General features: G+C 39.4%; 4 protein-coding genes and 1 long non-coding RNA gene across 13 annotated transcripts in view; all 5 read left to right on the top strand.

The window, feature by feature from the left end:
* Window positions 1–3,330, top strand: part of LOC134815889 (cGMP-specific 3',5'-cyclic phosphodiesterase-like) — a 75,899-nt gene extending 72,569 nt beyond the window's left edge. For 4 of the 8 annotated variants that reach the window (XM_063824486.1, XM_063824485.1, XM_063824488.1 and 1 more), the window contains exon 21: window positions 1,049–3,330. In XM_063824486.1, coding sequence (XP_063680556.1) covers window positions 1,049–1,099 — 51 coding nt within the window. In that variant the 3' untranslated portion in view covers window positions 1,100–3,330. The remainder of the gene's footprint in view (window positions 1–1,048) is intronic. The other 4 variants (XM_063824482.1, XM_063824481.1, XM_063824483.1 and 1 more) reach the window with 1 other exon arrangement.
* The window catches only part of LOC134815899 (cilia- and flagella-associated protein 53-like), an 889,273-nt gene that overhangs the window by 475,784 nt on the left and 385,514 nt on the right, over window positions 1–27,975 (top strand). The gene's annotated exons all lie outside the window — the stretch shown is intronic.
* LOC134815896 (probable ubiquitin carboxyl-terminal hydrolase MINDY-4) overlaps window positions 1–27,975 on the top strand; it is a 623,521-nt gene that overhangs the window by 481,513 nt on the left and 114,033 nt on the right. The window lies entirely within an intron of this gene.
* LOC134815682 (uncharacterized) lies at window positions 6,133–8,761 on the top strand. The gene is made up of 3 exons (XR_010160272.1): window positions 6,133–6,222; window positions 6,399–6,456; window positions 8,656–8,761. It is a non-coding gene; the product is annotated as an uncharacterized LOC134815682 (long non-coding RNA).
* LOC134814842 (A disintegrin and metalloproteinase with thrombospondin motifs adt-1-like) overlaps window positions 13,736–27,975 on the top strand; it is a 30,681-nt gene continuing 16,441 nt past the window's right edge. Inside the window, exons 1-3 of one of the 2 annotated variants that reach the window (XM_063823138.1) lie at window positions 13,736–13,895; window positions 13,980–14,141; window positions 27,816–27,942. In XM_063823138.1, coding sequence (XP_063679208.1) covers window positions 13,856–13,895; window positions 13,980–14,141; window positions 27,816–27,942 — 329 coding nt within the window. In that variant the 5' untranslated portion in view covers window positions 13,736–13,855. Of the gene's footprint in view, window positions 13,896–13,979; window positions 14,142–26,123; window positions 26,701–27,815; window positions 27,943–27,975 lie in introns of those variants that run through there. The other variant, XM_063823139.1, reaches the window with a different exon arrangement.

Below are 27,975 nucleotides of genomic sequence, written 5' to 3'. Positions count from 1 at the left end.
CTACACTACACTACACTACACTACACTACACTACACTACACTACACTACACTACACTACACTACACTACACTACACTACACTACACTACACTACACTACACTACACTACACTACACTACACTACACTACACTACACTACACTACACTACACTACACTACACTACACTACACTACACTACACTACACTACACTACACTACACTACACTACACTACACTACACTACACTACACTACACTACACTACACTACACTACACTACACTACACTACACTACACTACACTACACTACACTACACTACACTACACTACACTACACTACACTACACTACACTACACTACACTAAACTACACTACACTACACTAAACTACACTACACTACACTACACTACACTACACTACACTACACTACACTACACTACACTACACTACACTACACTACACTACACTACACTACACTACACTACACTACACTACACTACACTACACTACACTACACTACACTACACTACACTACACTACACTACACTAAACTACACTACACTACACTAAACTACACTGCACTGCACTGCACTGCACTGCACTACACTACACTCCACTGCACTGCACTACACTACACTACACTACACTACACTACACTACACTACACTACACTACACAACACTACACTAAACTACACTACACTACACTAAACGACACTACACTGCACTGCACTGCACTGCACTACACTACACTACACTACACTACACTAAACTACACTACACTACACTCCACTCCACTACACTACACTACACTACACTACACTACACAACACTACACTACACTACACTACACTACACTACACTACACTACACTACACTACACTACACTACACTATACCGTCGTCACAGGATAAGTTAATTATAAATGTCAAGCACTTTTCCTCATTATATTGCCAAGTGTACCGTGTCATTGTTTAGCATATTATCTCCTTGGAGATTAACAGTAGCGGTTACATAACTGTTTAAACGAGGGAGCCACATCACTTCCAATACTAACATTCTTACCTCAGGTTGGTACTCTCTCAAATCAGCCAGAAGAAGAATCAGGGGTAGAAGGATGAGGCGCCGGTAACTATGGTTACAGGATTATTCCAGCGTGCGATCCCACTCTACTGATGTCTGTGACGTGTTCTAGGTCATACTGCGCAGTTTGTTCCTTTATTACTTTGACACCTGCTTCACCTCCCGGTTACTATGACACCTGCTTCACCTCCCGGTTACTTTGACACCTGCTTCACCTCCCGGTTACTATGACACCTGCTTCACCTCCCGGTTACTATGACACCTGCTTCACCTCCCGGTTACTATGACACCTGCTTCACCTCCCGGTTACTATGACACCTGCTTCACCTCCCGGTTACTATGACACCCGCTTCACCTCCCGGTTACTATGACACATGCTTCACCTCCCGGTTACTATGACACCTGCTTCACCTCCCGGTTACTATGACACCTGCTTCACCTCCCGGTTACTATGACACCTGCTTCACCTCCTGGTTACTATGACACCTGCTTCACCTCCCAGTTACTATGACACCTGCTTCACCTCCCGGTTACTATGACACCTGCTTCACCTCCCGGTTACTATGACACCTGCTTCACATCCCGGTTACTATGACACCTGCTTCACCTCCCGGTTAGTATGACACCTGCTTCACCTCCCGGTTACTATGACACCTGCTTCACCTCCCGGTTACTATGACACCTGCTTCACCTCCCGGTTAGTATGACACCTGCTTCACCTCCCGGTTACTATGACACCTGCTTCACCTCCCGGTTACTATGACACCTGCTTCACCTCCCGGTTACTATGACACCTGCTTCACCTCCCGGTTACTATGACACCTGCTTCACCTCCCGGTTACTATGACACCTGCTTCACCTCCCGGTTACTATGACACCTGCTTCACCTCCCGGTTAGTATGACACCTGCTTCACCTCCCGGTTACTATGACACCTGCTTCACCTCCCGGTTACTATGACACCTGCTTCACCTCCCGGTTACTATGACACCTGCTTCACCTCCCGGTTACTATGACACCTGCTTCATCTCAACAAATGACTTCAGTATCATACCACATGTGGACATCACATGACATTGTAGCTTCAGTACACCACTATACATGAGTTACTACTACTATAACTATAATATAACCTATCCTTAAAAGAGGTATACATGAGGTGAATATTTCCTCCACTTGTCAGTGTCTCTAGCGGCAATATCTGTGAGGATAGGTCGGCTCAAATATTACTTCAGAGCTTAAACTCAAGTCACTACTAGTTACAATGAAGTACAAGTAGTGTATGTAACATATAACATTTTGAATAATGCAGAATTGGATTTTGTCTATTTCATCTCAGTTCTTATTGTCTTACTACTTTAGTGGCTTACTACTTTAGTGTCTTACTGGACTGCAATCATCAGTGTGATTACTACACCACACTACATTGTGTTTGCAACACAGAACATTCAGGGTGTTTGCAGGGATCACAGTATTACGTAGTATAATATTAGTACGACTACACCACTACACCACTACACCAATACACCACACTATTTGAAGTGAGGGGTTATATTGGATATGCTGTGTTGACCCTACTACACAAACCCTCTTCAGAAACGTGTCGAAATGAAAACCAGGGAATATTGCGTGACCGGAACTGAAAATATTTTACAATAATGAAATGAGTTTCGTTTTAGTCTTCCTGATGTACATTTACCTATTTACTGTATATTAGTCGTTACCACTGGTTTACTGTAGTAGTTACCACTAGTTTACACTAGTACCACTAGTTTACTGAAGTGGTTACCGTGGTTACCAAACTTTTCTAATTTTTCTTGAGTACTTAGTCGCATGGTTATAATGGAAATGTTCTTTATGTTTACTTTATCGGCCCAAATATTGCAGATCTTTTCTCAAATTGTTGGTCGTTGCGGTAATAATTAAAGGATGGTTTGTTTCATTGTCACTGGAAGCAGCCCAAGCAGGAAGTGACGTCATGACACGTGGTGTGACGTCATAATGCTGCATTAGGCGCAACTTTGCGTATTGCTATTCGTAACGTGTACTTTCAATTTGGTGGGGCAGATAGTACCCCTCATTCAGTTTACATTTATTACCAGTGACATTTCTTATTAAAGGGTATTCAAAATAATATGCACTACGACACGTCATATAGTTCTAGTTGCTTAATCTCCCTGATGCGTATTTAGTACCTCCATTTGTTATTATGTACTGTGATGATGATTATGTTGTGCCAAAGTTTTTATTCATTAGAGATACCAGATGTAATACAAGCTTTTTATTTTGTTTACTTTATTTAGGCAGGTAGGACTTTATCTAATAGTATATAAGAATATTCTAATTATAATAATCAGTATGTGAAAAGTAACTACAACTTCCAGAAATTTATTTCAGTATTATTTTAAAATTTTGTTAGCTGTTGCTACTGCTCTCTTAGCAGCAGCAGCAACTGTTACCACGGCAGCCATGGTAACTGTTACCACGGCAGCCATGGCAACTGTTACCACGGCATCCATGGTAACTGTTACCACGGCAGCCATGGTAACTGTTACCACGGCAGCCATGGTAACTGTTACCACGGTAACTCTTGTGATAGTACACTTCACCCTCTAATCCTAGTTAACTCCTCTTCATGACTAAAAAATTGAACAAAATTGCCCATATCTTGGTTCGCGATATTCGCGGAATTGAAAATGTAAATATAAGCGCGATGAGTTGACACGGAATTTTTTTCCCTACTCTTGCCGAAGGCAAAAAGATCGTAGGGAATAAGTAATCGGGTTTGGATATATGAGGTGGCCCGACGGTCCTACGGTGTCGACAAAAGTCTGCTCCTTTGCAATATAGACCACTCTCCTATAATTATGTGTATTGGAAGCGTCTGTTATGCTGCGCGCGACGCTAGCCATGTGTTAATTAATTACAGTGAAGTTCCTCCTTCGCAAAGTTATTTTCCGCAATTTTCTGGATTCATTTATTGTTGATGCGCGCGGCGCTACATTGGTCAAATAAATCGTCAATTTTTACCATGCGCGAATCCCACTCATTTATTATTTTTTCCAGTGACACTTTTTACTCTGCACTCGAAAGAATTAATGGTACAAAATACAAGTACATCGCGTCGTAGGGAAAATTGATCGTGCGTGGTTTAACCACGGCGAAATTCTTGTTTTCTTCCGATTTCGATAAATTTGGTACCAGAAGTTGTCTAAAAATGTGAATAAAATAATTCTACCGTGTAGCAATTTTCGCTAAAAATGCTGCACGGCGCTTGTTCGCCGCGCGTGCTTTTTTCGTGCAAATTTTTAGTTGGCCTATTACTTTCACAGTTTCAGGTAATAGTATCCCAGTATATCGAAACCCAAACTATGTATTGAATTTGAAAGAGGGGTAACCAAAACACGGTAGTGTGCAGTAAGAAATACCACACCCGCAATAACATTGGGCCCTAGCAAAAAAACAAATTAATCAATGAATCAAAACATATAATATTTTATTTATAGAAAATATATATTATAACTCTCAAGGTTCCTTCTCTGAGCTAATTACGACTCTAGAGTTCCTGATTACGTGAACTTTGTCCGGCTCTGCTGTCCTTTTATTGAGTAGCTTGTCGACAACTTTCTTGTAGGCCATCCTGTATGCAGCTGATCTATCAGGAGTGATATAAACTGAGCTAAACCCCTCAACATGTCTTAATAGTTTAGTCTTGCTCAAGATGGTACGAGCTTGATCTGAACTATACAAAGTGAATTTCACTGGCTTGACTCGCTCACTTGTACTTGTGTCCTTTCCAACTCGTTTACAGTTCAAGATTTTCGGTTTTTCATTGAGATGGTCCAACAGAATACCCGATACCTTAGCATGCAAGTTCTCCTCAGTCGCCGGAAGCCCAAAGATTATCAGACTTTTACTTCGATCTTCTTCGAGGGCAACCCTTTTCACCGCAGCTTGGATTTTCTTAATCTTTTCTTCTTTTTGCACGTGTTTTTCAAAAGAGACGAAAAGGTTTTGATCTCTTTCTGAGCTGCACTTTTCACAGTTCCAATCTCATCACCATTCTTCAAGTTCAAAGCTAAATTCTCCTGCAAATCACAAATTTTTGCCATGTCTTCTTCTTTTTTTCTTCTTTTTTTGTTTTGTTCAGGGAGCAGGCTTGCCACATAGGTCCGGGAGTTCCGAACGTTTAGGCAGGGTGCTAGGTTGTGGAACACACTCAACTAGGTAGTCTAAGAGTCCGCTGTAGAACTGTTTCCTTGCTTGTCTTCATGAACCACTTAATCCTTAGAATCCTCCTCAGACATCTCTGATGTAACACCTCCACTCGGTGCACATGGCTTTTGATGTTTGGCCAAGTCTCGCTTCCGTACGGCAATACTGTTAGTACATATTCTCTGTATATTCTGATCCTTGTCTGTGTCTGGTGTCAGGATGCCTTGCCAATCCTACTAACCAGATCTTAATCCAGGGTTCCAATAGCAGATATAAAACAATGAGAACAATACAAAGCTAAGAATTATAAACATGTGACTAATCAATAACCGTGCCTCAAGATAATAATAACAAAATGCTAGGGTCTAAATGTCCAAGTGTGCTTAAAATTAAACTGTCGCTAACTGACGGTATCTCTAGCGCTAGATAGCGTCATCAAGCGTCATCTAGCGTCATCTAGCGTCATCTAGCGTCATCTAGCGTCATCTAGCGTCATCTAGCGTCATCTAGCGTCATCTAGCGCTAGATGTCGAATTTCGACTATCGGTAAATGTCCTTATTATCTTCTTTAAAAATAATGTCTAAGTATCAACACAGTAAATTGTCAGCATTAGTATTAATTAATATTTAATCACCTTGACTTAAAATATTCTATTGTGGCTTTGTTGCCCTTTATAATATGGCATCATGTTGGGATTGTTTGAACGAGAACAGGACGGTAGTGCCTGTATTGTAAGACGACCCTTGACTGCGTTTTAACAAGGACTGTAAATTCAACAATATTGATCCAGATAGTCACAACAAATCGCCTAAAACCCCCTAACATTTCATTTTCTAATCCTTCTCTTTTGCAACGCATCTTTTTCAAGTGACCAAGGATGTCCGATTACAGTATTTTATTTTTACTAGCGGTTGCGGTATTTTTCCATATTCTTACTTCAGTGAAGGTAATAGAGCGATCTACCGGCTAATACTGATAACTTCAGTCTCCGCTAAAATTCATTGACAATATCTTATTTCTATAATTATATAATTAACCAATTTAGTCCTTCCTCTAAATTTGATAAACCTGGCGATGTGCTTTATTCTAGATAGCTGTCCTAGATTGAGTCAATATTTTCAGGGTTTGAAATATAATTCTCGAATACCCATTGAAAAAAGAGGAGTTGCTCCAGATCCGAGTAAGAAATTTGTAATTCTTTAACTTTTATTATGTTCTCATATATGTTATTCAGGGTGAAGCCCGCTTTAATTTCCATAATTTTTATCTTTTTTTTAATTTCAAAAAAAAAGGGTTTTTTTTTTAAATTTTTTTTTTTTAAAATTTTTTTTTTTTTTTTTTTTTTTTTTTTTTTCCCCTTTTTTTTTTTTTAAAAATTTTTTCCCTAAAAAGGGAAAAGGAAATTTTTTTTTTTTTCAAATAAAAATTTTTTTTTTTTATTAATTTATTTTTTTTTTGAATTAATGTAAAAAATTAATTTTTTTAAATTCAATTAAAAAATAAAATTTTAAAATTATTATTTAATTTTTTAAAAAAAAAATTTTTAAAATTTTTTTTTATTTTATTTAGATTAAAAAAAATAAAAAAAAAAAAAAAAAAAAAAAAAGCAAAAAAAAGAAAAAAAAAAAAAAAAAAAAATTTTAAAAAAAAAAAATAAATTTAAAAAAAAATTATATAAATTTTTTTAATTAAAAGACCGTCCCCCGCACACCTTTTTTCCCCAACCCTCCCCCCCCCCTTTTCACCTTTTTAAAAACCCCAAGCAAACCTTTTTTCCCCCCAGAAAACCCCCCCCCCCTCAAACCCCCGAACCCCCCACCCCCCCTCCCCCAAAACCCCATTCAACCCCATGCACTAGAACCCCCTTTAATTCATATTTTGTTTCTTTGATGTGCAACATTAACATAACCTAAATACCATACCTTATTAAAGATATCTAAAAAATTCAACTAATGACACCTAGAATACTCAAACCACAGCATTCATTTCAAATTACACCCGAAATGCAGACCATTAAATTTCTGCACCTAGATACTCTACTCATACACCTTATATTATCTCCTTCAGAGTGCAACCTTAAACTGCACCTAGATTACTCAATACTCTACCTTATTTTATCTCACAGATTGCAATCTAAACCTGCACCTAGAATACTCCACCTTATATTATCTCCTCAGATTGCAACCTTAACTGCACCTAGAATACTACTCATCCTCTACCTTTTTATCTCCTCAGATTGCAATCTTAACTGCACTAGATTACTTCTACTCGATACTAGCTACCTTATTTATGTCGTCAGATTGCAATCTTAACTGCACCTAGAATCCTCTACTCGATACTAGCTACCTTATATAATAATCTCCTCAGATTGCAATCTTAACTGCACCTAGAATCCTCTACTCGATACTAGCTACCTTATATAATAATCTCCTCAGATTGCAACCTTAACTGCACCTAGAATACTCTACTCGATACTAGCTACCTTATTTAATGTCTTCAGATTGCAATCTTAACTGCACCTAGAATACTCTACCTTATATTATCTCCTCAGGTTGCAACCTTAACTGCACCTAGAATACTCTACCTTATATTATCTCTTCAGATTGCAACCTTAACTGCACCTAGAATACTCTACCTTATATTATCTCCTCAGATTGCAACCTTAACTGCACCTAGAATACTCAATACTCTACCTTATATTATCTCCTCAGATTGCAATCTAAACTGCACCTAGAATACTCCACCTTATATTATCTCCTCAGATTGCAACCTTAACTGCACCTAGAATACTCAATACTCTACCTTATATTATCTCCTCAGATTGCAATCTAAACTGCACCTAGAATACTCCACCTTATATTATCTCCTCAGATTGCAACCTTAACTGCACCTAGAATACTCAATACTCTACCTTATATTATCTCCTCAGATTGCAATCTAAACTGCACCTAGAATACTCCACCTTATATTATCTCCTCAGATTGCAACCTTAACTGCACCTAGAATCCTCTACTCGATACTAGCTACCTTATATAATCTCCTCAGATTGCAATCTTAACTGCACCTAGAATCCTCTACTCGATACTAGCTACCTTATATAATAATCTCCTCAGATTGCAACCTTAACTGCACCTAGAATACTCTACTCGATACTAGCTACCTTATATAATAATCTCCTCAGATTGCAACCTTAACTGCACCTAGAATACTCTACTCGATACTAGCTACCTTATATAATAATCTCCTCAGATTGCAACCTTAACTGCACCTAGAATACTCTACTCGATACTAGCTACCTTATTTAATGTCTTCAGATTGCAACCTTAACTGCACCTAGAATACTCTACTCGATACTAGCTACCTTATATAATCTCTTCAGATTGCAAGTGCAGTCCGTGGGAGTATGTGGATCAGTGTGGGGAGGACTGCAGACAGTTAAGGTGGAGGAACTGTGAGAACGGCTGCGCTTCTGAGGATGAGGATGTACCTTGCTGTTAGTTACTAATGCAGCATAGCTTACAGTATTATAGAGCTTTGAGTATAGCTATCTTAAGCTAGCTTGTTGAGATTTACATAACTTATTCGCATTGTTAGACGGGTTCCTGCTAGTTTGCATAATTGAGCTAACTTCGTCTTGTTTAGCAAAGTCTCCTCAGATTCTGTAACTTCGTCTTGTTTAGCAAAGTCTCCTCAGATTCTGTAGAGTGGGACGAGTGGGGATCGTGTGACCCTGGTTCCTGCCCCGAGAAAAGGGGTCACGGGCCCTGGGGTCCCTGAATGGGGAAAGGGTTGTTTCCAAACTTGAAAGGTTGATAAACCCTAGAGAGGGAAAGTAAAGATTTCCTGCCAAACTGGTAAAACAAGCTCTTATCTTCATCCCCAATACTAAATAAATTGTAAAATTTTAAAAGTTTTAATAAATTTTTAAAATTGATCACGTGCCCTTTGGTTGAAAACACGTTTTTGAACAAACAGGGGGTGGGGGGGGGGGAAAAGAAACGTGGCGTCTGTGCACAGGGGAGGGGAAACCCCGTTTAAATGAAATAGCCCCTAAAACCGGTTTTCGAATTACATTTTAGGTCCAAATTTGTGGCCTGGACCGGATAGGGGGGAGGGATAGAGAGGACTGTGAAACTAGAATAGAAAACCCCCCAGCCTTGGGGGAATTGTGCATGAACTGTGAACGAATGGGGTTCGTGTTGAAACTGCGACGACCCTTTTATAGCGGGGGGCAGAAAACCCCGGAAACAGGTTCTTTTGAAAACCTTTTTGGGGGGATGCCAGCCCCAAAAAAAAATTTTGTGCTACGGGTTTATTTTTTTTCCCCTTTTTTCTTTTTTCCGATATAAATTGCCTTTTAAATTTGGAAAACAGGTATTTTTAAAATTTTACAGCTGCCCCGACAAGATGGGAATTATACCTTTTATTGGGGAAATTATACGGGGGTATACGGGGGTTAATATCCCGTAAAATAAAGGGGAAAATTTTTACCGCTATATGAGGGGTAATGTACCGCTAAGTGGGGTTAATAAAACCGTTAAAATAGGGGTTTTTATACCGTTATTTAGGGGAAATTTATCCCGCTATTTGGGGGGAAAATATACCGTATAGGGGGGGGAAAATATACCGCTATAAGAGGGGAAATTATCCCGTTTTTAGGGAGGGAAATAAAACCGTTATTGAGGGGAATATACCGAATATGAGGGGAAAAAACCGCTATTTGAGGGTTTTATCCCGTTATTGAGGGGTAAAAAATACCGTTATATGCGGGAAAATACCGTTTTTGGGGGAAAATTTTCCGTATTGGGGGGGGTAATATCCCGCTAAAATGGGGGGTAATATACCCGTTTATAGGGGTATTTTCCGTATATGAGGGGAAATTTCCCGCTATTTGAGGGTATTTTAAAAACCGCAAATTGAGGGGAAAATTACCCCTTATATGGGGGGGTATTATACCTTTATTTGGGGGTTTTATCCCTTTTTTATGGGGGGAAATATACCGTTATATGAGGGGTATTATACCGTTATATGAGGGGTATTATACCGCTTTTTTAGGGGTAAATACCTTTTTAAAATGGGGGTATTATACCGTTATATGAGGGGTAATATACCGTTATATGAGGGGTATTAACCTTTTATTGGGGGGAAAATATACCGTTATATGAGGGTAATATACGAGGGGTATACAGGGGAAATATTCCTTTTTAAAATAAAGGGTAATAAACCTTTAAATTTTTGGGGGGAAATTTTTAAGGGTTATATGAGGGGTAATATACCGTTTTAGAGGGGTAAACACTGTAATTTTAAGGGGTAAATACATTTAAAAATGGGGGAAAATATCCCGTTATATGGGGGGTAAATACCGCTTTTGGAGGGGTAAAAAATACAACTATAGGGGGGTAATAAACCCGTTATATGGGGTTTATCCGCTAAATGGGGGTAATTACCTTTATATGAGGGGAAATATACCGTTTTTTTACGGGTAATATCCCGTTATTTTGGGGGGGAAAAAAAACCCCTTTTTTATGACGGGTAATATACTTTTAATTTTGGGGGGTTTAATATACGTTATATGGGGGGGTAAAATACCGTTATATGGGGGGAAAATTCCGCTTTTTGGGGGGGAAAATATCCGCTTTTATGAGGGGTAATATCCGCTATTTGAGGGGAAATTTATCCCACTAAAAGGGGGAAATTTTTACCGTTTTTAGGAAGGGGTTTAAAAAACCGTTTTTTAATGGGGGAAATATCCCGCTTTTTTGGGGGGGGAAAAATTTTACCACTTTTGAGGGGTTATACCTTTAAAATTTGGGGGGTAATATACCTTTTATATGAGGGGAAAATATCCCGGTTATTTTGGGGGTTAAAAACCCGCTTTTGGGGGGTAATTTACCGAAAATTTTGGGGGGGGGAATTATACCGTTATATAAAGGGGGTAATAAAACCTTTAATATGAGGGGTAATTTCCGCAATATGAGGGTAATTTTTCCCGCTAAAAATGAAGGTATGTTAAACCGCTATTTGGGGGGTAATACCCCCGGGTTTTAATAAGGGGTAAATACCGTTATAGAACATTTTTTTAGAACATTTTTTTTAAATTTTAAAACATTCCCGAAATGTTGTAAAAATGCTAAAAACACACACACTCGGTTATAATTGGTAAAATTTCCCATTCGAAAAAAAAAATTGATTCTCAAAATGTATTTGTCAATTAAAAAATGGGGTTAGGTGTGACAAATTTTAAGAATGTGTATTTGAAAGAGATTAACTGTCGATAAATTCATGTGAGGTACAAACGAAGTTAAAAAATTTTTGTGTTGGGGTGACATGATATGACTGAAAAAGAAAAAGTTTTCATGTCAACTGTCCCAAAAACCATAACAGGGTGATGACTGCCCAAAGGTCTACCCCCTAGGTTTTTGGGGACGAACAAGTGTCCCCGAGGTGTTTTGGGGAAAAATTGGGGGGGAAAGGCCCCCGGGAACCCCAACCCGCGCTAGTCGTTTGGGGGCCCAAAAAATTTGAAATGCACAGAAAGGGAAATTTAAAAAAGGGAAAAATTTTAAAAGGGCCTTTTGGGGGCCCAAATGCGTAGCCGGGTAAGGTAGGGTTTTTTCGTAGGAGCAAGTGGCTCTAAAATATAAAACTGATGAGGCTAAATCCCTGAAAAAAGACTGAAAGGGGGGGGAAGAAAGGAGAAGGCGGGAAAGCGGGGGGAAGGGGGAAAAAAAGAAACAAAGTGGAGAAAAACCCAACCTGCTGAGGTCTGGCTAAAATCAGAATGAAGTGGCGGCCCAAAGTAACTTTTGGGGGGAAAATTTTCCGTTTTTAATAAAGGGAAATATACCTTTAAAATGGGGGGTTTTTTTATACCGTTTTAGAGGGGTAATATACTTTTTAATTTGAGGGGTAAAATCCGGGTTTATATGAGGGGAAATTTTCCCTTTTAAATGAGGGAAATTTTTCCCGCTATATGGGGGGTTTTAATAAACCGCATTTTAGGGGAAATTATACCTTTATATAGGGGAAATTTTAACCGCTATTTGGGGGGAAATATCCCGCTTTTTGAGGGGAAAATATACCGCTATAGGGGGGGGGTTTTATCCCGGAAAAATGAGGGGAAAAATATACCGTTAAATGGGGGGAATATACCGCTTTATGAGGGGAAAATATCCCGCTTTATGGGGGGTTTAATATACCGCTAAAATGGGGTAAATCCCGAAATTTGAGGGGAAAATTATACCCCCCTATAGAGGGTTTAAAAAAACCGCAAAAAAAAATAAAGAGGTAAAATCCCGCTATATGAGGGGAAATTTTATCCCGTTATTTGAGGGGAAAATTTTCCGCTATCTGAGGGGAAATTTATACCCTTTTGGGGGTTTTAAATATCCCGCTATTTTAAAGGGGTAATAACCGTTTATAGGGGGTAATATCCGAATAGAGGGGTAATATCCGTATAGGGGGTAATTACCGCTATTATACGGAATGGGGGTTGGGGGTTTTGGGGCCCGATTTAGAGGTTTTTTTTTGGAAAATAGCCCAATCGGGGCAAAAAGAGAAACTTTTTTAAATGGTCCCTAAAGGGCAGGGGTTTTTAGAGGGGTAGAGTGTAAGTGTAGAGTTTTAAGGGGAAGAAATTCACCACCCTTTCTTTGATGTTACTTCCAAAATGGGGGCGACGGGATCCACAAGGAAGGGGTCCCCAAACAAAACTCCAGTGAAAAAAACCCCAGGTTTTGGTAGCGCTCCCGGGAAATTGTTTTTGAAAACGGGGACGAAAAAGGGGTTTAAATTCGCTGTAAGCCACTAAAGGGGTGGATTTGGAAACCCTTCCCATGGGTTTTTTTTTACGGGCGCCGGGGACATTACTGAAGATGTGGTACTTCCCTACTTTTTACTATTTTTTAATATACACCACTTTGCTATTCTTACTATTCTTACTGTTCTTGCTCGCGCACGTGTAATCTCTTGATGTTTTTAAGCAACGACACCATTCACCTTTGCTAAAATAACACCATTATTTTAACGTTTATTTTACCTCGCTTCCGACGTTAACTATAGACAATCTAAAGCCTTAATCAAAATTCTAAGAATGATATAGCCTATTCCTATTCTTTTTTTACAACCCCGCTAAAAATGGCGAGGTTAATTCAACTCCATTTGCCTTTACAAGCTGAAATTGGTGACACCAGAGGGTCATTTTTAGGTCGATTTTCAGTGTTATATCCCCGTTGTCGGGGGGATTTCGTCAAGTTTAAAATATAGTATAGATAATACGTTTGGCTTAGTTTCGTGCCGTACTCGCCCTCACGGCTCACCTAATTCGCAGTTTGTGTATTATCGCCCCAAAGTATTATGGTATCACATCTTTCATTGCAATATTTTAGTCTGTGATATTTAACATAATATTAAGATGAAGAATTTAAAGATGTAATGTTACAGGCTCCTGTGTGGTAAAGCCAGGTTCTCCAGCCTATTGTAAGCCCACCTGTAACGAAGAAGATGAAGGTGTTTCCGAGGGTAGCCCGCCCACGTGCGAGTGCACACCTCAATGGTACTGGGGATCTTGTGATCAGGAAATGATGAAACCAGACTCTAAAATATGCAGAGTTCAGCCTTGTAAGTTCTTGGAGGCCGTGTAGTCTTTTTAAATGATTCAGTTGCTTAAATATTAGTACTGAGAGTAATATATATAATCCACAGCTTCGTGGAACGAGTGGACTGATTGGAATCCGGAGAGATGCAATGAGAACTGTCAACAGACTCGTTCTAGAACTTGTGGCTGTTTTGACGGGAGGCAACATCATGAGTCTCACCTCTCCAAATGCGTGGGTCAATCTGAAGAAACTAGAGACTGCAAAACAGGTGGGTCAATCTGAAGAAACTAGAGACTGCAAAACAGGTGGGTCAATCTGAAGAAAATAGAGACTGCACAATAGGTCTCAATAAGTAGAGACTGCACAACAGGTTTCAATAAGTAGAGACTGCACAACAGGTCTCAATAAGTAGAGACTACACAACAGGTTTCAATAAGTAGAGACTGCACAACAGGTCTCAATAAGTAGAGACTACACAACAGGTCTCAATAAGTAGAGACTGCACAACAGGTCTCAATAACTAGAGACTGCACAACAGGTTTCAGTAAGTAGAGACTGCACAACAGGTCTCAATAAGTAGAGACTGCACAACAGGTCTCAATAAGTAGAGACTGCACAACAGGTTTCAATAAGTAGAGATTGCACAACAGGTTTCAACAAGTAGAGACTGCACAACAGGTCTCAATAAGTAGAGACTGCCCAACAGGTCTCAATAAGTAGAGATTGCACAACAGGTCTCAATAAGTAGAGACTACACAACAGGTCTCAATAAGTAGAGACTGCACAACAGGTTTCAATAAGTAGAGACTGCACAACAGGTTTCAATAAGTAGAGACTGCACAACAAGTTTCAATAAGTAGAGACTGCACAACAGGTCTCAATAAGTAGAGACTGCACAACAGGTTTCAATAACTAGAGACTGCACAAGAGGTCTCAATAAGTAGAGACTGCACAACAGGTCTCAGTAAGTAGAGACTTCACAACAGGTCTCAATAAGTAGAGACTGCACAACAAGTCTCAATAAGTAGAGACTGCACAACAGGTCTCAGTAAGTAGAGACTGCACAACAGGTCTCAGTAAGTAGAGACTGCACAACAGGTCTCAGTAAGTAGAGACTGCACAACAGGTCTCAATAAGTAGAGACTGCACAACAGGTCTCAATAAGTACAGACTGCACAACAGGTCTCAATAAGTAGAGACTGCACAACAGGTTTCAATAAGTAGAGACTGCACAACAGGTCTCAATAAGTAGAGACTGCACAACAGGTTTCAATAAGTAGAGACTGCACAACAGGTCTCAATAAGTAGAGACTGCACAACAGGTCTCAATAAGTAGAGACTGCACAACAGGTCTCAATAAGTAGAGACTGCACAACAGGTCTCAATAAGTAGAGACTGCACAATAGGTCTCAATAAGTAGAGACTGCACAATAGGTCTCAATAAGTAGAGACTGCACAACAGGTCTCAATAAGTAGAGACTGCACAACAGGTCTCAATAAGTAGAGACTGCACAACAGGTTTCAATAAGTAGAGACTGCACAACAGGTCTCAATAAGTAGAGACTGCACAACAGGTCTCAATAAGTAGAGACTGCACAACAGGTCTCAATAAGTAGAGACTGCACAACAGGTCTCAATAAGTAGAGACTGCACAACAGGTCTCAATAAGTAGAGACTGCACAACAGGTTTCAATAAGTAGAGACTGAACAACAGGTCTCAATAAGTAGAGACTGCACAACAGGTCTCAATAAGTAGAGACTGCACAACAGGTCTCAATAAGTAGAGACTGCACAACAGGTCTCAGTAAGTAGAGACTGCACAACAGGTCTCAATAAGTAGAGACTGCACAACAGGTTTCAATAAGTAGAGACTGCACAACAAGTCTCAATAAGTAGAGACTGCACAACAGGTTTCAATAAGTAGAGACTGCACAACAGGTTTCAATAAGTAGAGACTGCACAACAGGTTTCAATAAGTAGAGGACTGCACAACAGGTTTTAATAAGTAAAGACTGCACAACAGGTTTCAACAAGTAGAGACTGCACAACAGGTTTCAATAAGTAGAGACTGCACAACAGGTCTCAATAAGTAGAGACTACACAACAGGTCTCAATAAGTAGATACTGCACAACAGGTCTCAATAAGTAGAGACTGCACAACAGGTCTCAATAAGTAGAGACTGCACAACAGGTTTCAATAAGTGGAGACTGCACAACAGGTCTCAATAAGTAGAGACTGCACAACAGGTTTCAATAAGTAGAGACTGCACAACAGGTTTCAATAAGTAGAGACTGCACAACAGGTTTCAATAAGTAGAGACTGCACAACAGGTCTCATAAGTAGAGACAGCACAACAGGTCTCAATAAGTAGAGACTGCACAAACAGGTCTCAATAAGTAGAGACTGCACAACAGGTCTCAATAAGTAGAGACTGCACAACAGGTCTCAATAAGTAGAGACTGCACAACAGGTTTCAATAAGTAGAGACTGCACAACAGGTTTCAATAAGTAGAGGACTGCACAACAGGTTTTAATAAGTAAAGACTGCACAACAGGTTTCAACAAGTAGAGACCTGCACAACAGGTTTCAATAAGTAGAGACTGCACAACAGATCTCAATAAGTAGAGACTGCACAACAGGTCTCAATAAGTAGAGACTGCACAACAGGTTTCAATAAGTAGAGACTGCACAACAGGTCTCAACAAGTAGAGACTGCACACAACAGGTTTCAATAAGTAGAGACTTCACAACAGGTCTCAATAAGTAGAGACTGCACAACAGGTCTCAATAAGTAGATACTGCACAACAGGTCTCAATAAGTAGAGACTGCACAACAGGTCTCAATAAGTAGAGGGACTGCACAACAGGTTTCAATAAGTGGAGGACTGCACAACAGGGTCTCAATAAGTAGAGACTGCACAACAGGTTACAATAAGTAGAGACTGCACAACAGGTTTCAATAAGTAGAGACTGCACAACAGGTCTCAATAAGTAGAGACTGCACAACAGGTCTCAATAAGTAGAGACTGCACAACAGGTCTCAATAAGTAGAGACTGCACAACAGGTTTCAATAAGTAGAGACTGCACAACAGGTTTCAATAAGTAGAGACTGCACAACAGGTTTAATAAGTAGAAGACTGCACAACAGGTTTCAACAAGTAGAGACTGCACAACAGGATTCAATAAGTAGAGACTGCACAACAGGTCTCAATAAGTAGAGACTGCACAACAGGTCTCAATAAGTAGAGACTGCACAACAGGTTTCAATAAGTAGAGACTGCACAACAGGTCTCAACAAGTAGAGACTGCACAACAGGTTTCAATAAGTAGAGACTGCACAACAGGTCTCAATAAGTAGAGACTGCACAACAGGTCTCAATAAAGTAGATACTGCACAACAGGTCTCAATAAGTAGAGACTGCACAACAGGTCTCAATAAGTAGAGACTGCACAACAGGTTCAATAAGTGGTAGACTGCACAACAGGTCTCAATAAGTAGAGACTGCACAACAGGTTTCAATAAGTAGAGACTGCACAACAGGTTTCAATAAGTAGAGACTGCACAACAGGTTCAATAAGTAGAGACTGCACAACAGGGTCTCAATAAGTAGAGACTACACAACAGGTCTCAATAAGTAGAGACTGCACAACAGGTCTCAATAAGTAGAGACTCGCACAACAGGTCTCAATTTAATTAGAGACCCGGCAAAAAAGGGCTCAATAAGTTTGAGACTGCACAACAAAGGTTTTTAATAAATAGAGACTGCACAACAGGTTTCAATAAAATAGAGACTGCACAACAGGTCTCAATTAAATTTGAGACTGCACCAACAGGTCCAATAAAATAGAGACTTTTTCAAAAAGGTTTCAATAAGTAGAACTGCACCCAAAAGGGCTCAATAAATTTTGAGGGCGGCAAACAGGCCTTTTAATTTAAATAGAGACCCCACAAAAGGTTTCAAAAAAGTAGAGGGGCTGCCAAACAGGTCTCAATAAGTAGAGACTGCAAACAGGTCCAATAAATAGAACTGCAACAGGTCTCAAAAATGGAGGGTGCAAACGGCTCAATTTAAATGAGGGCTGCACAACGGTCTCAATAAGTGGAGGGGGCCTTTCACAACAAAGGGCTCCCCCAAGGTGATGACTGCACAACAGGTCTCAAAATTTGAGACTGCACAACAGGTCTCCCAAAAAGTTTGAGATGCACAACAGGTTTCCCAAAAAGTTGGGGGACCCGCACAACAGGGTTTTCAATAAGTTAAGGGCGAAAAATAGGGGTTTTAAAAAGTAGGACTGCACAACAGGTCTCAAAAAAAGTAGAGGGCTGACAAAAAGGTCTCAAAAGTAGAGACTGGGGAAAAAACAGGGTTTCAGTAAATAAGACGGGACAACAGGGTTTAATAATTTGGCCCCACAACAGGTTTTTTTAAAAAGTAGAACTGCAAAAACAGGTTTTTAATAAGTAAGACTGCACAACAGGTTCCCCAAAAAAAAAAGGGGACCCGCAAAAACAGGTTTCAATAAGAGAGAAATGCCAACGGGTCAATAAGTAGAGATGCAAAAGGGGCTCAATAAGTAAGACTGCAAACATGTCTCCCCAAAAAGTAGAATGACAACAAGTCTCAAAAATGGGAGGGCTGCACAACAGGTCTCAAAAAGTTTGAGAAGCACAAAAAGGTTTCCCAAAAAGTGGAGGGTGCACAACAGGTTCAAAAAGTAAGACTGGCCCCAAAAAGGGCCAATAAGTAGAGATGGGACAAAAAAAGGGCTCAAAAAGTGGGGGAAATTGGGAAAAAAAGGTTTTAATTTAAATAGAGAATGCACAAAAAGGGCTCAATAAGTAGAGACTGCACAACAGGTTTCAATAAGTAGAGACTGCACAACAGGTCTCAATAAGTAGAGACCTCACAACAGGTCTCAATAAGTAGAGACTGCACAACAGGTTTCAGTAAGTAGAGACTGCACAACAGGTCTCAATAAGTAGAGACTGCACAACAGGTTTCAATAAGTAGAGACTGCACAACAGTTTCAATAAGTAGAGACTGCACAACAGTCCTCAATAAGTAGAGACTGCACAACCAGGTCTCAATAAGTAGAGACTGCACAACAGGTTTTCAATAAGTAGAGACTGCAAACAGGTTTCAATAAAGTAGAGACTGCACAACAGGTCTCAATAAGTAGAGACTGCACAACAGGTTCTCAATAAGTAGAGACTGCACAACAGGTTCAATAAGTAGAGACTGCACAACAGGTTTCAATAAGTAGAGACTGCACAAAAAGGGTTTTAAAAAAGTAAGTGCACAAAAAGGTCTCAATTTAAATAGAGACGCAAACCCGGTTTCAAAAAGTTAAGGGCTGCACAACAGGTCCCCAGTAAGTGGATGCCCCGGGTCTCAAAAAAGTAGAGGGCCCGCCAAAAGGGTTTTAGTAAGTAAAAAGACTGCCAAAAAAAGGGGCTCAAAAAAGTTAGACTGTACAAAAAGGTTTAATAAATAGAATGCCAACAGGTCTCAATAAGGGAGAGAATGCACAACAGGTCCCCATTAAAGGAAAAGACTTTCCCCCAACAGGGTTTTAATAAGTTTGAACGCAAACAGGTTTCATTTAAATAGAAAACGCCCCAAAAAAGGTTCAATTTAAATAGAGACTGTACAACAGGTCTCAATAAGTGGGGATGCACAACAAAGGTTTTTAATAAGTTTGAACCCCGCACAACGGGGTTTTAAAAAAAGTAGAGGTGCACAACAGGGCTCAAAAAGTAGAGACTTTTCACAACAGGGTTTTAGAAAAAAAGAGAAATGCCCAAACAGGTCTTTAAATAAATAGAGACGCACCCAAAAGGTCTCAATAAGAAAAAGACGCCCCCCAAAAGGGTTTCAAAAAGTAGAGACTGCACAACAGGGTTTTCAATAAGCAGAGACCCGCACAAACCCGGGCCTCAATAAGTAGAGACTGAAAAACAGGTCTCAATAAAATAGAGACTGTACAAACAGGTTTTCAATAATAGAGATGCCCAACAGGTTTCAATAAATAGGACCCGCACAACAGGGTTTCAATTTAAATTTGAGACGAACAACAGGGCTCAATAAGTAGAGGGCGCACAACATGTTTCTTAAGTAGGAATCAAAAGGTTTTTAAAAAGGAGACTGCCCAAAAGTTTTCAATAAGGAAACTGCACAAAAGGTCTCAATAAGTAGAGGGCTGCACAAAAAGGGCCCCAATTAAAAAAAGACTGCACAACAGTCTCAAAAGGGAGAGAATGCACAACAGGTCCAAAAGTAGAGACGCCCCAACAGGTCCCCAATAAGAAAAGGGCTGCCCCAAAAAGGTTTCAGTAAGTGAGGGCTGCACAACAGGTTTCCAAAAAGTAGGGCCCCTCACAAAAATTTTTTAAAAAAAGTAGAGGGCTTTCCCCAAACAGGGCCAATTTAAATAGAACGCACAACAGGCCAAATAAGTGGAGACTGCAAAAACAGGTTTTCAATAAATAAAAGACTCACAACAAAGGGCTCCCAAAAATAAAAGAAATGCACCCAAAAGGTTTTCAATCGTTTAGACGCACAAAAGGTTTCAAAAAAGTAGAGAAATGCACACAGGTTTTCAATAAAATAGAGACTGCCCAAAAAGGTTTTAATAAGTAAGACTGCACAAAAGGTTTTCAATAAAATGAGACGCACAAAAAAGGATCAATAAGAAACTTTCACAAAAAGGTTTCAGTAAAATAGAGACTGCACAACAGGTCCATTTGTAAAAAGACCCGTAAAAACCCGGGTTTCCCCCAAGTAAGACTTTTCCCAAAAGGTTCAATAAGTAGAGGGCTGGCCCCAAAAAGGTTTTCAATAAATGAGACTTTCACAACCGGTTCAATTTAAAAGAGGGGCTGCAAAACAGGTTTCAGTTTAAATGGGGACTGCACAACAGGGCTCAATATAAATAGAGACTTTAAAAACAGGTTTTTTTAAAAAGTAAGACTGCCAATAGGTCCAATAAGTAGGGGGCCGCACAACAGGTTTTTATTTAAATAGGACGGGAAAAAAAGGTCCTCAAAAGTTGGGGACTGTACAAAAAAAAGGGTTTTAATAAAATAGACGCAAAATAAAGGGCCCCAATAAAGAAAGGGCGCACAAAAAGGTCTCAATTTAAATAGAGGGCTGCACAAAAGGGGGTTTAATTTAAATAGAGACTGCACAACGGTTTCAAAAAAGTAAGCTGCAAACAGGTTCAAAAAATTTGAGACTGCACAACAGGTCTCAATAAATAGAGACTGCACCAAAAAGGGTTTTAGTAAGTAGAGACTGCACAACAGGTTTTAAAAAGAGACACTGCACAACCCTTTTAATAAGTAGAGAATGCAAACAGGTTTCAAAAAGTAAGGGCGGACAACAGGGCCCCCAAAATTTGGAGACTTCCCCCCAGGTTTTCAAAAAAGTAAAAGGGTGGCCCCAACCCGGTTTTCAATAAATTAAAAATGCCAACAGGGCTTTAATAAAAAGAGACTGCACAACAAAGGGTTTTAAAAAAAATAAGGAAATGCCCCCAAAAGGTCTCAATAAGTAGAAGACTGGACCAAAAGGTTTTTTAAAAAGTTTAAAAATGCACACAGGTCTTAATAATTTTAAGGGGCGGGACAAAGGTCTAATTAAATAAGACTGCACAAAGGTTTCAGTAAGGAAAAGGCTGCACAACAGGTCTCAATAAGTAGAGACTGTACAACAGGTTTCAATAAGTAGAGACTGCACAACAGGTCTCAATAAGTAGAGACTGCACAACAGGTCTCAATAAGTAGAGACTGCACAACAGGTCTCAATAAGTAGAGACTGCACAACAGGTTTCAGTAAGTAGAGACTGCACAACAGGTCTCAATAAGTAGAGACTGTACAACAGGTTTCAATAAGTAGAGACTGCACAATAGGTCTCAATAAGTAGAGACTGCACAACAGGTCTCAATAAGTAGAGACTGCACAACAGGTCTCAATAAGTAGAGACTGCACAACAGGTCTCAATAAGTAGAGACTGCACAACAGGTTTCAATAAGTAGAGACTGCACAACAGGTTTCAGTAAGTAGAGACTGCACAACAGGTTTCAATAAGTAGAGACTGCACAACAGGTCTCAATAAGTAGAGACTGCACAACAGGTCTCAATAAGTAGAGACTGCACAACAGGTCTCAATAAGTAGAGACTGCACAACAGGTTTCAATAAGTAGAGACTGCACAACAGGTTTCAATAAGTAGAGACTGAACAACAGGTCTCAATAAGTAGAGACTGCACAACAGGTTTCAGTAATTAGAGACTGCACAACAGGTTTCAATAAGTAGAGACTGCACAACAGTTTTCAATAAGTAGAGACTGCACAACAGGTCTCAATAAGTAGAGACTGCACAACAGGTCTCAATAAGTAGAGACTGCACAACAGGTCTCAATAAGTAGAGACTGCACAACAGGTCTCAATAAGTAGAGACTGCACAACAGGTCTCAATAAGTAGAGACTGCACAACAGGTTTCAGTAAGTAGAGACTGCACAACAGGTTTCAATAAGTAGACACTGCACAACAGGTTTTAATAAGTAGAGACTGCACAACAGGTCTCAATAAGTAGAGACTGCACAACAGGTCTCAATAAGTAGAGACTGCACAACAGGTCTCAATAAGTAGAGACTGCACAACAGGTCTCAATAAGTAGAGACTGCACAACAGGTCTCAATAAGTAGAGACTGCACAACAGGTCTCAATAAGTAGAGACTGCACAACAGGTCTCAATAAGTAGAGACTGCACAACAGGTCTCAATAAGTAGAGACTGCACAACAGGTCTCAATAAGTATAGACTGCACAACAGGTCTCAATAAGTAGAGACTGCACAACAGGTCTCAATAAGTAGAGACTGCACAACAGGTTTCAGTAAGTAGAGACTGCACAACAGGTTTCAATAAGTAGAGACTGCACAACAGGTTTCAATAAGTAGAGACTGCACAACAGGTTTCAATAAGTAGAGACTGCACAACAGGTTTTAATAAGTAAAGACTGCACAACAGGTTTCAACAAGTAGAGACTGCACAACAGGTTTCAATAAGTAGAGACTGCACAACAGGTCTCAATAAGTAGAGACTGCACAACAGGTCTCAATAAGTAGAGACTGCACAACAGGTCTCAATAAGTAGAGACTGCACAACAGGTCTCAATAAGTAGAGACTGCACAACAGGTTTCAATAAGTAGAGACTGCACAACAGGTTTCAATAAGTAGAGACTGCACAACAGGTCTCAATAAGTAGAGACTGCACAACAGGTTTCAATAAGTAGAGACTGCACAACAGGTCTCAATAAGTAGAGACTACACAACAGGTTTCAATAAGTAGAGACTGCACAACAGGTTTCAATAAGTAGAGACTGCACAACAGGTCTCAATAAGTAGAGACTGCACAACAGGTCTCAATAAGTAGAGACTGTACAACAGGTTTCAATAAGTAGAGACTGCACAACAGGTCTCAATAAGTAGAGACTGAACAACAGGTCTCAATAAGTAGAGACTGCACAACAGGTCTCAATAAGTAGATACTGCACAACAGGTCTCAATAAGTAGAGACTGCACAACAGGTCTCAATAAGTAGAGACTGCACAACAGGTTTCAATAAGTAGAGACTGCACAACAGGTCTCAATAAGTGGAGACTGCACAACAGGTCTCAATAAGTGGAGACTGCACAACAGGTTTCAATAAGTGGAGACTGCACAACAGGTCTCAATAAGTAGAGACTGCACAACAGGTTTCAATAAGTAGAGACTGCACAACAGGTTTCAATAAGTAGAGACTGCACAACAGGTTTCAATAAGTAGAGACTGCACAACAGGTCTCAATAAGTAGAGACTGCACAACAGGTTTCAATAAGTAGAGACTGCACAACAGGTTTCAATAAGTAGAGACTGCACAACAGGTTTCAATAAGTAGAGACTGCACAACAGGTCTCAATAAGTAGAGACTGCACAACAGGTCTCAATAAGTAGAGACTGCACAACAGGTCTCAATAAGTAGAGACTGCACAACAGGTCTCAATAAGTAGAGACTGCACAACAGGTTTCAATAAGTAGAGACTGCACAACAGGTTTCAATAAGTAGAGACTGAACAACAGGTCTCAATAAGTAGAGACTGCACAACAGGTTTCAATAAGTAGAGACTGCACAACAGGTTTCAATAAGTAGAGACTGCACAACAGGTTTCAATAAGTAGAGACTGCACAACAGGTTTCAATAAGTAGAGACTGCACAACAGGTTTCAATAAGTAGAGACTGCACAACAGGTCTCAATAAGTAGAGACTGCACAACAGGTTTCAATAAGTAGAGACTGCACAACAGGTTTCAATAAGTAGAGACTGCACAACAGGTCTCAATAAGTAGAGACTGCACAACAGGTTTCAATAAGTAGAGACTGCACAACAGGTTTCAATAAGTAGAGACTACACAACAGGTCTCAATAAGTAGAGACTGCACAACAGGTTTCAATAAGTCGAGACTGTACAACAGGTTTCAATAAGTAGAGACTGCACAACAGGTTTCAATAAGTAGACACTGCACAACAGGTTTTAATAAGTAGAGACTGCACAACAGGTTTCAATAAGTAGAGACTGCACAACAGGTCTCAATAAGTAGAGACTGCACAACAGGTTTCAATAAGTAGAGACTGCACAACAGGTTTCAATAAGTAGAGACTGCACAACAGGTTTCAATAAGTAGAGACTGCACAACAGGTCTCAATAAGTAGAGACTGCACAACAGGTTTCAATAAGTAGAGACTGCACAACAGGTCTCAATAAGTAGAGACTGCACAACAGGTCTCAATAAGTAGAGACTGCACAACAGGTCTCAATAAGTAGAGACTGCACAACAGGTCTCAATAAGTAGAGACTGCACAACAGGTTTCAATAAGTAGAGACTGCACAACAGGTTTCAATAAGTAGAGACTGAACAACAGGTCTCAATAAGTAGAGACTGCACAACAGGTTTCAATAAGTAGAGACTGCACAACAGGTTTCAATAAGTAGAGACTGCACAACAGGTTTCAATAAGTAGAGACTGCACAACAGGTTTCAATAAGTAGAGACTGCACAACAGGTCTCAATAAGTAGAGACTGCACAACAGGTCTCAATAAGTAGAGACTGCACAACAGGTGTTAATAAAGCAATAAGTAGAGACTGCACAACAGGTCTCAATAAGTAGAGACTGCACAACAGGTCTCAATAAGTAGAGACTGCACAACAGGTCTCAATAAGTAGAGACTGCACAACAGGTCTCAATAAGTAGAGACTGCACAACAGGTTTCAGTTAGTAGAGACTGCACAACAGGTTTCAATAAGTAGACACTGCACAACAGGTTTTAATAAGTAGAGACTGCACAACAGGTTTCAATAAAGCATTAAGTAGAGACTGCACAACAGGTTTCAATAAGTCGAGACTGTACAACAGGTTTCAATAAGTAGAGACTGCACAACAGGTCTCAATAAGTAGAGACTGCACAACAGGTCTCAATAAGTAGAGACTGCACAACAGGTCTCAATAAGTAGAGACTGCACAACAGGTTTTAATAAGTAGAGACTGCACAACAGGTCTCAATAAGTAGAGGCTGCACAACAGGTCTCAATAAGTAGAGACTGCACAACAGGTCTCAATAAGTAGAGACTGCACAACAGGTCTCAATAAGTAGAGACTGCACAACAGGTTTTAATAAGTAGAGACTGCACAACAGGTCTCAATAAGTAGAGACTACACAACAGGTCTCAATAAGTAGAGACTGCACAACAGGTCTCAATAAGTAGAGACTGCACAACAGGTCTCAATAAGTAGAGACTGCACAACAGGTCTCAATAAGTAGAGACTGCACAACAGGTTTCAATAAAGCAATAAGTAGAGACTGCACAACAGGTCTCAATAAGTAGAGACTGCACAACAGGTCTCAATAAGTAGAGACTGCACAACAGGTCTCAATAAGTAGAGACTGCACAACAGGTCTCAATAAGTAGAGACTGCACAACAGGTCTCAATAAGTAGAGACTGCACAACAGGTCTCAATAAGTAGAGACTACATAATGATAATCTTTCTTCGCTCTTATGAGTGGGTCGATTAAAAGTAGAGCTAAAGATATCGGTTAAAAGAATCTACAACGTACCAAACTGTGAACAATAAAATGAATTATGAATAACAAAAGTTTACCAAGATTGCTCTTTCATCAAACTAAGTATACACATTTTAGTATGATGATGATGAAAATCTAAAATATATGGCTACAATGAGCATTTTAATAACAATATTAATTCAATCCTATAAGTATAATGTGCCATGTAATAATATTAAAACCGTTATATGTATCTACTTAACAAACTCCTTATCGTCGTGTAACCCAGAAAATGTGTTGCTGTTAAAAGATAAGCAGTGTTATCACCCAGAATTCAACCCAGTTATAATAACAAATTTGAAAATGGGGAGACCAAATTTTTAATTGTCTATCCATCACAATCTGATGAGTCAGTTGTTACTGGTGACACGTATCCTAGTGGTGGTCGTCGATAACACGCTATATGATGCGCTAAAAGTGGTCTGGGTTTCTTTTCCTTTTTCTTACTTACTCCTGCACTGCTACTTTTGATTGCTGAACTTGTCGAGACAGTGTTCTCATCTTCTATTGATTTAGCTTGACTGCAAACTGCGCCGTTCCTGATAAAATGATGTTCGTTTGGCGTTTCTCGAGCTTCCTCTTTCAATTCTGCTACCAGTTTTCTTTATTGTAGAGTGAATATCTTCATATCTTCATCAGCTGCTAAACCGAATATCACAAGGTTTTTACTCCTATCTTCTACAATGTCTTTTACAGCTGTTTTAATTTTATTCAAAGTGATTGGTTCAACAGTTGTCTTCTTAACACTAACAGCCTCGCTGTATGATTTCAGTTTTTTCTTCAATGTAGTCTGAATACCAGATTGAAGAATATCTATCTGTTCCCTTTTGCTATCCAGTAGCTCACTCTGGACCTCAGCTAGTTCTTTGATAGTTTCGCTTCCGATTCAACGAATCTACTTCTAAACATCCACTTTTCAGCAACTTTATCAAATCCACCGAACAATTGACAATTTCGAACAAAAACGATGACAGTTCCTTTTTCGTTCCTCCATTTGTAAATACCAGCTCCTCAGTGAACTCAACATGATCTTTTCGACCCATCTTCTTGTACAAAGAATGAAAAACCGACCGAGGTCAACTTTAATAACTGAAGAGTAATAGTTTCCCTCCTACTATTGTCAATAAACTAAAAGTAAAGTAAAGTAAAGTAAAGTAAAGTAAAATACACAGGATAAACAAGATGCACCTAAAAAGAACTATAAAATTGCTTACTTATCATTGCCTTATATTAACGAACAAACGTGTCGAAAAGTCTACTATACCCTAAGAAATCAAACCCTCTTGGATTCCACCAGAGTAACATTTACATCAGGACAACGTCTTATGGAAGCATTAACAAGATCTAGTTTACAGCAAACAAAATGCAATAAACAGAGTGACAGCAATTAATGCTACCAGTGCGATAATAATAATTGAAATGTATAGATTTTCTGTAATAAATTTGTAGTTATTTTGTAGTTATTTCAGATTCAAAAAAAATCTATACAATTACAAAAATCAACAAGCAATGCTTGTTGATTTTTGTAATTGTATAGATTTTTTTTGTAATATTTCATGGTATTGATAGATTATTTTAACATTGTAAATTGCAGCTATGTTAGTTAACGTAACGTCCTGTCTATGACAAAGGCGTGTTGCCGAAACGTAGACAACTAATTGTTTTGAAACACTAAGTGGAGACTCTCGCTAACTAACTATAGTTAGAGACTACACAAATAATCATCAGTATCACTGTTACTTGTTAGTCACTAACAAGTTAATTATAAATCTTCAGAATGGGGTGACTGGATGAGAAAACCGTGTCCAAAACAGAAACGAAACCAGTGTGTGATAAAAACCAATGAATTTAGGCAATGTGGCTGCAAACTCAATCCCGGTCTTAAAAACATTGGAAATAGCAGGTAACAATTACAGTCAGTATTTTAAAAGAAAAA

The sequence above is a fragment of the Bolinopsis microptera genome, chromosome 5 (genome assembly GCF_026151205.1).
Source record: "Bolinopsis microptera isolate Bmic1 chromosome 5, MBARI_Bmic_1.0, whole genome shotgun sequence".
In the NCBI taxonomy this organism is placed as follows: domain Eukaryota; kingdom Metazoa; phylum Ctenophora; class Tentaculata; order Lobata; family Bolinopsidae; genus Bolinopsis; species Bolinopsis microptera.
This window is presented reverse-complemented; position numbering and strand designations above follow the sequence as displayed.